Below are 12,323 nucleotides of genomic sequence, written 5' to 3'. Positions count from 1 at the left end.
GAAAACGATTTTCATTTGTAGTTATCCACATGTTATAAGTAACATATGTATGGAGGAGCTATTGAAAAATGACAGATGCATAATTAAATTCACGATGTCTTAGTATTCACCTGGGGAGCGACAAGAGTGTCTTCTGTGCTTTGACACTATCCACTTCCAAAGTGGGTCCAAAGCATGGAAGCGCTAACTTTGATTTGCGTTCCTGCACAAACAGATCTACTGTGAAAAAGTGAAGTAATTCACTTTTAAAAGGAAGAAGTCTCAGTTCTGCTGAGCTCAGCACTACAGCGTTTGCAAAGAAGCTGCAGTGAGAGGCAGCGCTTCTCGGTTTACAGGGTGGACTGTGTTAGGAAAGGGTCATTCTTTACACTGCTAATTTGCTTGTGTGCTGAAGGGATTGTCCGTGTTGAGCAAACCAGTGCTGCCTCACTCTTTCCTTTCCATCCACATGTGCGAGGGTGTTGGGGAGGAGCTATTTAGACGGGCAGCTTTTGAGGAGGAGACTGTGATTTTTTTGTTCTTTTTTTTTTTAATTGTTGTTATGGCATTTAGCACAATGCCATGATGAGTGTCAGTTGTTGCATTCATTTGTATCAGGGTTAGCATTGCTGTTGAGCATTTTACAGGGAAGAGGATTGTTCATGCCGTTTTTAGTGAATTCTAGTTTCCAGCTGTGGGCTTCAATTTGCATCTTTTCAGTTTGAACTGCTGGTGTTGCTATGTAAATCTTCAGTGTGTTGTTTTGCTTTCTTGTTCATTGTTTCCAACTCTTGTGCAGAGGACGTATGTAATCCTGTGACTTGACTCTGCGTCATAGTGCTCTGGCTTTGCACCCCTCAGCGCAGAGCAGTACAGAAGGGAGGAAAGACCAAAACATGGAACTTCAGATTCCCAGATTCGTCCCTCTTCCCCTGTCCTTCCTACCCCGCAAATCAAGGATGCATGATCCCTTGACAAGTCTTGCTGATTAGTTCTCATCTTGTAGCACTCAGTTGAGTGCCTGAGTGGTGCCACAAATTACAGTGACCTTTTATTTGTTTGTAGCTTTTTCTCAACTTTAGCGTGGCTTTCCTGCTCTGTAGTTGTTCCTGTAATGCCATCGTGTGGTCGTCCTAGAGCTCTAAATGTGTCTTTTCCCCCATGCTAACCAGAACTGATGAGATAAGCTACCTCCTGCACTGCATAGTAGTGAGTGTGGCTCCCTTTTGTTATCTGTGCTTGTGTGCTGGTGAATCAGGGAAGTGCCTGTCTCTAGCTATGTGGCATTAATCTTGGTGTGATGTTTGGGCGTCTGAAGCCCATGTCTCCTATTAGACAGGAACCCTTGGGGCAGGTGACTGCACTGGGTGTTTTAACTTTGATGCTGTAGAGGTAGGTAGCCTGTATCTGTTTGAAAAGTTGAATAAACGTTTGTAGCATAAAGAGAGTGATGTTTTGTCAGCTTTATAGCTGCAAGTCATTTTTTTATTTATTTAAGTATTCATCCCTGATACAGTGGTATGTGTTTTTCAGTGAAGTCCCATGTATAGAGAAGCTGTTTAATGCTTTGAGATTGTGTGAAGGTGAGTGGGGATCAGACTCTGTAGGAATTCTGCTTTTGTCACTGGTGTGTGTTTGTTTGTGTCTCTTTTCAGTCTTTCTGTGCTTTGAATAAGCCACAGGGGCAAAAAAAGGTCCAGTCCTTACCTCCTTCTCAGTGACCTGGAAGCTTTGCTGTATCTTAGATGTAAGAAGTATGTCTACCTTGCTAATAAATAAAGTAATGAATAACTGTATTTCCTTTTTTTTCTTTCCAGTGTTCCCAACTCTTGCCCGGCCAGTCCACGTGGCGCTGGATCCTCAGGATATCGTTTTGTTCACAACATTACCTCGGATCTGCAGCTGGCAGCAGAATATGCCGCAAAAGCAGCATCAGAACAGCAGGCAGATGCATCTGGCGGGGACAGCCCAAAGGTTCAGAGAAACATTACTTACCCAGCAGTGTTCACTGGGAGACTTATTAAGACCTTGTGGTTTATTGCCAGTGCAATAAATGGGTCTAAGAATACCCTGTATTAAATACAGTATCCTATAGGGATACTATATTTAGTATTGTCCAGGGTTTTGCAACAGTGCCTTCAAATCTGCTTGCTTAGCTGCTGAAATGCATTTAAGTCATTCCCTAAAAGGGTTAAGCTAGAAGAATTTGTCTTGCTTGCTTGATAAATCAGAAGCTATAAAGAGTATTAAAATTCAGAGTCTTTTTTTCTCCATTTAATTAATGGTATTTTGCAAAATGCGGTTGGGGAAAGGGGAAGCAGGGGAAGAAACAGGATCCTCACCGTGAGAAGTCTGTAGTCTGACTTCAAAACAAAGGCCTGTCAAGCAAGCGTTAAATGAGGAGAGTAGCAAGTGGAATTTAGATTAAAAAATAACTGAGTTGTAATGATAAAATTTAATTTTGGTGAGCTGATCTTCAGATCAAAGTTGAAGGTCTGGATCGAAAACCACCTGATTTGGGATTGGGTGGAGGAGCACAGTGCTAGATGGCTTTTTTGTAGGTTGAATTCTCCCTTGAGACAAGAAGGGCTGTTCTTGATGGAGTAATATGAAGAGCTGGGAATATGAGATCTGGCCCATGAGTCAAAGTTCCTAGAATGAAACAAATCCTCCTGGAGAGGATCAGGTTTCATATTGGGCTTGTTGCTGGGAGGAGAGCTGGTAGCATGCTTTCATGAAGCCTTTCTAACAAAGTTTAGTTGTACCTGGGTAGAATTTAAGGCTTTAGTTTCATGAACGCTGACAACAGTGGATGTACCCTACAGCCTCTAGCTCTGTCTTTCTTTCAATTGCTTGTCCTGATTCTGCCCCTCATGATGCTAGGAGCATGTGTGGCAAACTCAGCAGGGAATGGAACCAGATTAAAGTTCTGTGTTTTTGGGGGTGGTGGGTGGAGAGAGAGACTTTAACTTGGCTCTAGGCCTATTTGCATGCAACTGCTTATGCTGAGTTGGGGGATGACAGTGCAGAGCAGGAGGGAAAGGGAAGAGGATGGTACTGCTTTTAGCTGCCATCCTTATGCTCTCTTAGTGCTTGTGAAATACAGCCGAATGTGCTTTCTTAATCAGGTTGGGTGGTAAACTGCGGCATAAGAATTCTGATTTGGTAACTACATTTGTGTGTGTGTGTGTTCTTCTTTAGGATGAGTCCAAGCCTCCGTATTCTTACGCTCAGCTGATTGTGCAGGCTATATCTTCAGCACAGGACAGACAGTTAACACTAAGTGGGATCTATGCCCACATTACCAAGCATTATCCATATTACAGGACTGCTGACAAAGGCTGGCAGGTGAGTTCTTGAGACTGACAAGCCTTTAAACTACTTCAGTAGGGCTTATTGCCTGTGAAACGTAGTTAATAAAGATTTGGGGCACTGGGAATAGAACTGCTTTGACTATTCCCAGGATGAATTTGTTTAACATAAGCTAAATAGTTTGCTTGTGGGTGATTAGTTTTTGGAAGATTTTCTGGGGCAGTGTTGAGTGTTACGATTGGCCTTCTGGTTGTTTTTGAAACCCTGTTATCACCCCGGCCTGTTTTCTGTTAAGTTCACAGTCATCCCTCTTCAATTTTTGTGTGTTTTTTTTTCTTATTCCTTCGTGTCCTTGCTATCAGCAGTCACTCCCTTGTTCAGAGACTGTTAACCTGAATCTTGCTTTGTCCTTCATGCTTCCTGTCTCTCTTTGGAGAGATCTGTCCAAACAGAAGATGTCCGGCCTCAAACTGATGTCCCAGTTTTTAATCATAACTCCTTAAATCATCTCAGGTGTTTTCTTTCCCCAGTATATTAACTGTGTTGCCTAAGTAACAGCTTGCAATGTTAGAGTCTCAAAATGGGAACTTGGGGAACATCAAGTCTGTACCTTCCTTGCGGTATTAAAGGAAATCATAGGAGAGCTTGGAGGTAGTTAACACACGCTAGATCAGGCCTCAGTTTTCACTTGAGGGCTGCTTTCAAAGTCTCAGAAACCTCAGCTCCACCTGCTTCCCCTGCCCCAGCACTGCACCTCTGAAATGGGTGTTGTCTTTTGGATAGAATATACCAATGCATCTGGAAAGACTCTTGCAACTGCTGAGTTTATTGTGTACAACTGGCAGGAGCAGTACGGCTCGGTGCACTTTGAGTACAGCTGGAATAAATACATGCTGCCTCCCTGGTTTTCTCCTCCAGTTCTAATTAGTTGTGGAATTCACTTCCTGCCTGAACCTGCTCTGCAGAGCTGCGGTGCTTTGCGAACCAGTCACTGCATCCTGCATTCAAAGCCTGCTTTTTTTCCCTACCAGCAGTCGTGCAAGGCTTTACTTGTGAAGAGCTTCTGTTGTCTAAAGCTACTACAAAAGCTCTTGTTTTATTTTGAAAGTGGAAAACATAAGTTTATGCACGCCTGGGCCTTTCCCCTAGCCCAGCAGACAGCGCTACACCCAGAGATGGGCTTTTGCAGTGAGTAAGAATAACTAGTCCTGTCAACATCTGCAGAGCTGTACAGTGCTAGGCTGGTGCCACATAAATAATGGATTCTTCTCGGAGATAGCTATCTGAAGGCATGTAGGCTGGCTTGCATGATGATTACCGTGAGATGCAGTGTCCTTTAGGGCATGTTCAGACACCCCGGTGATCGTTTGGCAGGTAAGCAGTTAGCCCAGGCTCAGACAACTTTTTTCCACTTGTCTAGAATAAAATCTGTCTTTTGAGTGAGTTCTGACACGGTTTCCACTTGTTTCCCCCTGCTTCAGCAAAAGATCTTCCTCTGTTTCTTTCCACAGCATAGCTACAGTACTCCTTGGCTCTAGAGGTATGTCTAAGTGATCAAGCAAATCCATCTTTCTGCGTGGCTAGTAGAAATGCTATGTCCAACTTATTTCTCCAGGTTTTCTCTTGCAGTTCCTCTGTGACTCTGGAGCTGTGGGAGTGACTTGCTTCTGCCTTTAACACAGATTCTGACAGGGGGCATTTTATTCGTCCGGACTGTGTAGTGAAGCCTGTTTGTCTTTGTTATGTGCTTCCTCGTGGCAAAATAATCACTTCATTCTTCTGCTTCCTGCAGAATTCCATTCGGCACAACCTCTCCTTGAACCGTTACTTTATTAAAGTCCCACGCTCTCAGGAGGAGCCTGGAAAGGGCTCTTTCTGGCGAATTGACCCTGCCTCTGAAGCCAAACTCGTAGAGCAGGCCTTTAGAAAACGAAGGCAAAGAGGAGTGTCTTGCTTCCGAACACCTTTTGGGCCTCTCTCCTCCAGGTAACTTCAACTTCTTCTAATCTCTCTGCCAAATTCATTGCAAAGAAAACAAACGTAAACCTTTCCTGAAGTACAGTGAGCAGACTTTACTGCTGTTTACAGTTTTGAGTGGTAATGTAGTTAGATAGTCCTGAGGCATGGTCAGAAAACTGTTCTGACTTCTTAAGCTTTAAAAAAGATTTAAAAAAAAAAAAGCACACCATAGAACCAAACAACAACGCACCAAACGATCAATCTGTTTTGGCATAATTTCAAAGAAGTTCAGAACGGTTATCAATAGAGTAAATGCTTTGGGATGCCAGTCTTTCGTTTCAGGAAAGCTGGGTTTAGATGTAGATGAGATCCCAGTGGAAGTATTTTTTTTGGTGGTATTTAAGACACTCTCCTATAGGGAACATCATGTTCATTGTGGCTGTCCAAGATGAAGCACTGGGGGGGAGGGATCTGTGCAACTACTCCTGTCAATGGTGTAACTATAAAAGAGGAGAGACGTGCCGCGACTTTCTCTGCGCCCTATAGCTGCAGGGTGGAGACTTGCAGTCGAACCCCGGCTGGAGCCGTTTCTCGTAACAGTCCTCCCACACCTCGCTTCCTTTCTGTCCCTTTGAAAACAGGGGGAGACAAGGGGAGATCTCTTCAGCTGATCCGTTCCTCAGCCGTGTTTGTCTTTAAGGAAGTGTTGGATTCGTCCTCTGTTTGGCCACATGGGGCCAGGGGCAAGAACCAAGCGGTTGGGGAAGGGAGAAAAGAGGGAGAAGGGGGAGCAGCTGCTTTGTAAGCATATGTGGGGCCAGACGCTTGCATCTACTTTGCATCTTTCTTCCTCTTTCTCTCCCCATCGCTCTGAATAGTGACAAAGATTCTTTGAGAGCGGCCTGAAATTTTAAAATCCAAAGATGAGGCACTTTGAGCTTTCCTCTCAGCAGCGGAAGTCTTAAACATTAAACCTAGAGCATGGTCTTGAAGGGTCCAGTTTTTTCAGCAGTGAGTAATACAGCTGCATTTGGTGCTAGAGTGTGTATACAAGGTTATTCCTGACAAGTCGGTAGTGGGTAATGCGGAAAAATGGCTGTCTTCCTCCTAGAAGATCCTGTATCTGGGATAACTTGTTCTCTGCTGCTGTCTTGTGGTCAAAAAGCATCTACACTTGCCAACGCTACATTCTGGTGTTGCAGGAGCGCTCCCGCCTCCCCTACTCACCCTGGCCTGCTGTCCCCTCACTCTAGTGGCCTACAGACTCCAGAGTGCCTGTCGCGGGAGGGCTCACCCATTCCACATGATCATGACTTTGGGTCAAAATTAGCCTCAGTTCCAGAGTATCGGTATTCTCAAAGTGCACCTGGTGAGTAGCTCTCATTTCGCAGAGAAGTGTTTCATTCCACTGAGTGCAATTCTGAGTATATTGCAGGCGTGTTTCTGCCAGTCTGTTATAGGAGGATATCGGTCTCCTCTCTTTCCACTTTGTTGTTGGAGACAGATGATGCTTATATGGCTTCAGAGTGTTTCTTTCTTGCTAGTCTTTGGGTTGGTGCGGGGGGAGGTAAAGAAATGTGTAGACGCACATGAGTACGCCTTAAACTAAGTGAATTTTGGGAACTGACAGCAGACTAGCCACAGCAGAGCATAGCTCACGCAGGCTAATTTGCTGGACTTCTTGATAAAATCAACTTGCCGGCCCAGAGCTCCATGGTGCTGTGCTCAGGGACCTGGTAATTTGTTAAGCCCTAGTAACTGTGTCTGCTTGTCAGCTGTCCTGTAACTGATCTTGCGTATGGTATCCTTCCATTGCAATTGGAAGGCAAAGCTCATTAGGTAAAACCTCATATTTTTGTGCATACTGTGTTTCTTGTTTACAAGAGCGTGCTCAGATTGCAAGTATGGGGTTTTTTTGTAAGCTAAGAAATGTGAGGTTGAAGGTAGCTTTTTTGGCACCTGCTGCCAATGCTGCAGCACTGAGCATTACAGATTGGAACTGATAGGTAAAACAAGTGGAGGCTTTTTTAGCTCTCCTGCTAATGTCTCTCTCTTGTGTTTTAGGATCTCCGGTCAGTGCCCAGCCAGTGATTATGGCTGTTCCTCCCCGGCCATCTACTCTGGTGGCAAAACCAGTTGCCTACATGCCAGCATCAATAGTGACTTCTCAACAGCCTTCATGTCATGCAATTCACGTAGTTCAACAAGCTCCCACTGTTACGATGGTCCGAGTTGTGACCTCCTCCGCAAACTCTGCAAACGGATACATCCTCACAAATCAGGGCACAGCAGGAGGAGCTCATGAAGCTGCAGGAGCAGTGTTGGACTTAGCTGGTGACCACCGAGGTAGCTTTTCACCTCCCATGCTATTTGACTAATACAGTTTGAGTGGGCCTTTGGGGAGGATGGGAAGGTCAAACAGCTGTTTCATCCACCAGGTGGCTAGTCCTTGATAAAAGATGTCTCCAGGTGAAACGTAAACCAAGTAAGAGCTCAACCAGTTGATCTTTCCACCAGTAAGCAGGAAAAAATATGCTGCTTTGTCCCCTATGGGAGATGAAGGGGGACACGCTAATCTAACAGATCTTGTTGGAGGCTGAAATAACGTGTAGTACTTACTGCAGATATAAACATTAGCCCCAGTGCTCATATTATGCCTGTGATTTGCTCTGTTGGGTACACCGTGAAAGTGTATGCTTATCTAGCCAGAAGAGATGGCATTGGAAAGGCTGCAACACTCTGCTGCAGGATGACCTTGGCAGTGAATGGCTACCTTTCTCTTCCCTGGGCCTCGTTTCCTAGGGGAAAAGGGGCTGCTGAAAGTGCAGGCAGTGTCCCATTAGAGAAATCTTCAAAAGCCGGTAACAACAAGGGCCCCCCTTTTTTCTTCCTAAGCTGGAAATTCCAGCCTCAGGGGATTTAGTGAGCTAAACTATAAAAAATACTTTCTCTTCCTGTCATCTAGACAACACCTTGTCTGCTGGACACTTCAGAATGGCATAGTGCTGCAAGACAGATGCATGTGTTGCACCAGCAGTGCAGCAAGACTAGTTATTCTGATCGCTTTTATGCGGGCAGTGGCAATGATCCTTCTCTAAGGGAACGGAGAAATTATAAAGACCTTTCCCAACAGTAATAGCACAATCACTGGCATTTTTAGTTCAACACTGGTTATGGTGCTTGAATTACGCTTGCATTCTCCAGAAATTCCTGTCTGGATCCCATCCGTGTTCCTGAAGCATCAGCAGCAGCTGCCTACTTGTCACCTGTTCCCCTCTTTCACTCACTAGTTCTGCTGTCATTCTTTCTTTTCCTACTTCTCCAGCTCCTGTCCCCTCTCATATCTCTTTCTAGCCTCTACCTTCCATGTGTTTTTCCTGATTGCTCCATTTTCCTTCCAAATCTCCGGCTTTCTTTGCCTTTTCTTTCCCATGCTTCCCATCAGCATGCCTGCAGGTGCCAGCTCAGTGCTTACTGTCACATCTAACACCTCTCCTGTGGTCTTCTAGTGTTGATATGGGAAAACAAGTCTTCTCTTCCTACAGGAGTAATGAATTTGCGCTTCCTAACTGCCTTCACTGCTTTGAGACCTACAGAGCCACTGGAAGAGAGGAAGGGGTCTCCTCTCATGCATGCCCAGCAGGAGACTATCTTGTAGCTGCTGAATTGATCCCTTACTTGTCTTGTAACCTGCTGAACTGATCCCTTAGTTTCCCTGGGAAGTGAAATAGTTGGTTCTGAGTGTGCTCAGTGATCTCTACCCAGAGACTCGGCTCTCCCCACCCCCAGCCCTCTGATTTCGTCCTGTGTCTCCATAGCTGGCAAAAGCTTGCGGTCATGGGAAGGCCTCCTTGTGAATCGACCCACATGCAGGCCTGACGGCAAGCTGTTGTAGGCTTTTGGCCCCAGGCATTGTTTGAGATCCTAATGGCTCCTCCTGCTGTGTGGTGTTGAGAATCAGGCCAATTGGCATGTAATTGGAGAAATCTCATAGCTCATGTTGCAGTGACTGCTTGTCCACATGCAGTTACAACGTGCAAATAAGGGAGAAGATGCCTTTTAAGGACAAAGGGTCAAGTTTATAACCTTGTGGGGGTTTTTGGTGTGTGTGTTTTTTTGTTTTTTTTTTTTTTGGCTGGGTGGCTTATGCAACAGAGAATAAGAGTTTAGTGTTTTCAGTTATCCATCCCTGACCTGATATGCTTCAAAACAAGCATTTCAGAGGGACTGATCTTCCCTATTGTTATGTCCCTGATTGCGGTGTTCTTCCCCTAGTGAGCAGGGTGAGTGAACCTTTGCCTTCCCAGAGCTGACCACACTGTATGAATCAGCCAGCAGAAAATGTGTGTGTGTAGAGCCCAATCCTGCCTGAAGAGTTCTGGGCACCTCTCACAGGATTAGGCCTCTAGGAATACCCTCAGCTCCTCGGAGCACAAATGTGTTGCTCTTGTGACTAAGCTGCCTTGCCCTGAGATGCAATGCTTTCCATTCCCTCTATGTAAACTTTGTGGGATGCGTCAAAGGCAAGTGACTTTGTGGTGCTGGGGGGTTCTCATATTTGTAAGCCTGGGGTAGGTATTACTGCTAAAATGTTAATGAGAAGAAAGACTGTTCCTAAGCCAGCCCAGTGGTGAATATCTGTTCTGCTCTTCAAGTAGGCATGGATGACAAACCAACAATTGCATTTGCCACGATACCTACAGCCAGCCGTGTTATTCAGACAGTCGCCAGTCAGATGGCGCAAGGTGTCCCAGGACAGACAGTCACGATCCTTCAGCAGGCAGCTCCCGTGGCCATTGGACAGCACCAACTCCCTGTGCGGGCAGTCACCCAGAACGGGAAGCATGCTGTCCCCACCAACAGCATCACTGGCAGTGCTTATGGTATGCTATGTTTCCATTGCTTTCTGGTTTACAATTGCTCTCCAAGCTTTGCAGTTAAGGTATAAAGTTTGGAGTGTTTTGCCTTCTTAGCTGTGCAAGTCATTGTGTGTGTGTCTGACTCCAAGGTTATACACTCTGCAACCTCTGTGATGCAAAGGTAAGTGATAGATACTCTAACAAATTAAGCCTTGATCCCAACCACCTTTGCTCAGTTTTCCTTAGTGGAGAAGTTTTCCAGCTGCAACATTGCTTCTGAAAAATCCAGTCTCTTTCTGTGTCCTTGGCGATGCATATATTACTTCTTACACTCTACCTTTTGAGACTTACTTGTTGAAAGTGTTAGTGATTCTTGTTTTGAGCCTTTTTTTAGCTCTGACAAAAACAGCTCTTGCTTTCAGTATGCCTAATAATAAAATTTCCTTGGTGCTCTTTAAGTATCATGAAGTCTTAACTCCATAGAATATGAAGAAAATGACTTATACTTTCCCATCTTAAGGGCTTAGGGTTTGAGAGAAGTAAGACCTAATTCATCAGGTAGGTGGATAAATGTAGGATAGTTTATGTACAGGATGTGTTGTAGTCATTTGTGAAGTCTGTTTCTTAAAATCCCATACTAGCTATCACTTTGGCAGCCTCTTCTATGCTTGTGGGGCCCCTCAGGTTTTGTCAAGTTAAGGATGATGACTGGGGATGGTAAAGTGCAGGCTTCTTACTGCCCTTCTTCCTGATGCAACTGTAGACACCTCTGCTGTCCCAGGCTGGTGCTAACAGAAAGTTTGAAATGAAAGGCCTAGGTGGGGTTTTGACAATTTTATTAAGGCAGAATATGAGTGCTTCTGCAAGATTTTTCTCCTGGTCTATTCCTCGGTTTGCCTGCTTTGTTCTTGAATTGCAAGGATGTTATTGAAGCAATGGAAAAATAATAGTAATAAGGTTTTTATGCAACTAAGATATCAAATAGGATCAGATAGGTGGAGTTGCTACTGCCTCACAGTACTGTTTATCTAATCTGGAATCGGAATTTTTTCTTATTTTACATTCATGCTAAGATGTGCTAATATTACTAAAATTTGTCTAGCGCTCTCTCTTCAAATTGGAAGTATTTCACTCACATCTAAGCTTTTAATAAGTGGTAGTGAATTTTCTAGCAGACAAAATGGAGCCTGGGTCTCTTGATTTTTTTGGCTGTGCAGAGTTAATGTCTCCAGCTGCTTGGTTTAGGTTCTCTGTCAGCTGCTGAATTGTAACTGGTGACTGCCCTCATCTGTACCCTGTTTTTTTTCCTTCATCCTCTTGATACTGTGTAGCCTCCTTCCCATGCCCTGGTGGAAGTCGCTGGGCTGTGAGGGCCTTTGTTCTGTTTCCTTTGTTTATTTATCCTAGGGCTCCTTTTTTTGATGCACTTAACAGTGAACACACCACCGATGTTCTGTCATTCCATCCCTTGCAAATCAGTCTGGAGGGCAGAGGATGTGCTGTCTCCTGAGTCCTCTTTGGCTGCCTCCCCTATTGATGCAGAGTCCAAAAACTGCATGTGTTTTGTTTTCCAAGTAGTGCTGTGTGCCAAAGCCAGTGTGTAAGCACATTCTCTGTCTGGAACTAGGAATTGTAAACGCTTTTACACAGGGTCGCTACTTAAACCATCTTTTCTCACTGCTTTTATTAATGAGAGGGTGAGAGCTTTTGTCAGTACTGGGATACAAGATTGGGAGCCAGAAATTCCTAAGTTCTAATCCCAGTTCTGATGGGAACACTTACTCCATCTGGACAAATCAAAAGTTATTAAGCCTTCCTGCCCCTTCTCAAAGCAAGATATCAGTACGGTCGGCATTTGGACTGTAATCTGGTTCCCAGCAGGCTGGAGCTCTTGCTGTGCGAGCTCTGCCCAGTTGACTTTCTTACTAGCAGTCTCAGAGAAGCCAAAGCGGTCCCTCTAAATCAAAGGTGCAGCACAGAGATGTTGTAACTTGCAAGAGGATTTGATTGTAGGTGGTCAGAGAGCTACCTCCCAAAGAAAAGTTATACTGTAACTTTAGCAGAGGATTGATCCTCCGCGTGTGGACACGAATGCCTAGCTGGCAATGCCTTGTTTGGTCATGGATAGAAAGAAGGAAGTTCTCCCATGGAAGGTGTGTTGCCAGTTTAGTAAACTTGTACAAAGCTGAAATTACGTGGGAAGAAAGAGAGAAG

General features: G+C 44.7%; 1 protein-coding gene across 2 annotated transcripts in view; it reads left to right on the top strand.

Moving 5' to 3' along the window:
* The window catches only part of FOXK1 (forkhead box K1), a 48,842-nt gene that overhangs the window by 35,338 nt on the left and 1,181 nt on the right, over positions 1 to 12,323 (top strand). Inside the window, exons 3-8 of one of the 2 annotated variants that reach the window (XM_068908346.1) lie at positions 1,797 to 1,953; positions 3,181 to 3,327; positions 5,084 to 5,277; positions 6,453 to 6,619; positions 7,315 to 7,596; positions 9,909 to 10,133. In XM_068908346.1, the coding sequence (XP_068764447.1) occupies positions 1,797 to 1,953; positions 3,181 to 3,327; positions 5,084 to 5,277; positions 6,453 to 6,619; positions 7,315 to 7,596; positions 9,909 to 10,133 (1,172 nt within the window). Of the gene's footprint in view, positions 1 to 1,796; positions 1,954 to 3,180; positions 3,328 to 5,083; positions 5,278 to 6,452; positions 6,620 to 7,314; positions 7,597 to 9,905; positions 10,134 to 12,323 lie in introns of both variants that reach the window. The other variant, XM_068908345.1, reaches the window with a different exon arrangement.

Source organism: Struthio camelus, chromosome 15, assembly GCF_040807025.1.
Source record: "Struthio camelus isolate bStrCam1 chromosome 15, bStrCam1.hap1, whole genome shotgun sequence".
In the NCBI taxonomy this organism is placed as follows: Eukaryota; Metazoa; Chordata; class Aves; order Struthioniformes; family Struthionidae; genus Struthio; species Struthio camelus.
Note: the sequence above shows the minus strand (reverse complement) of the source record. Positions and strands in the feature narration are given on the sequence as shown.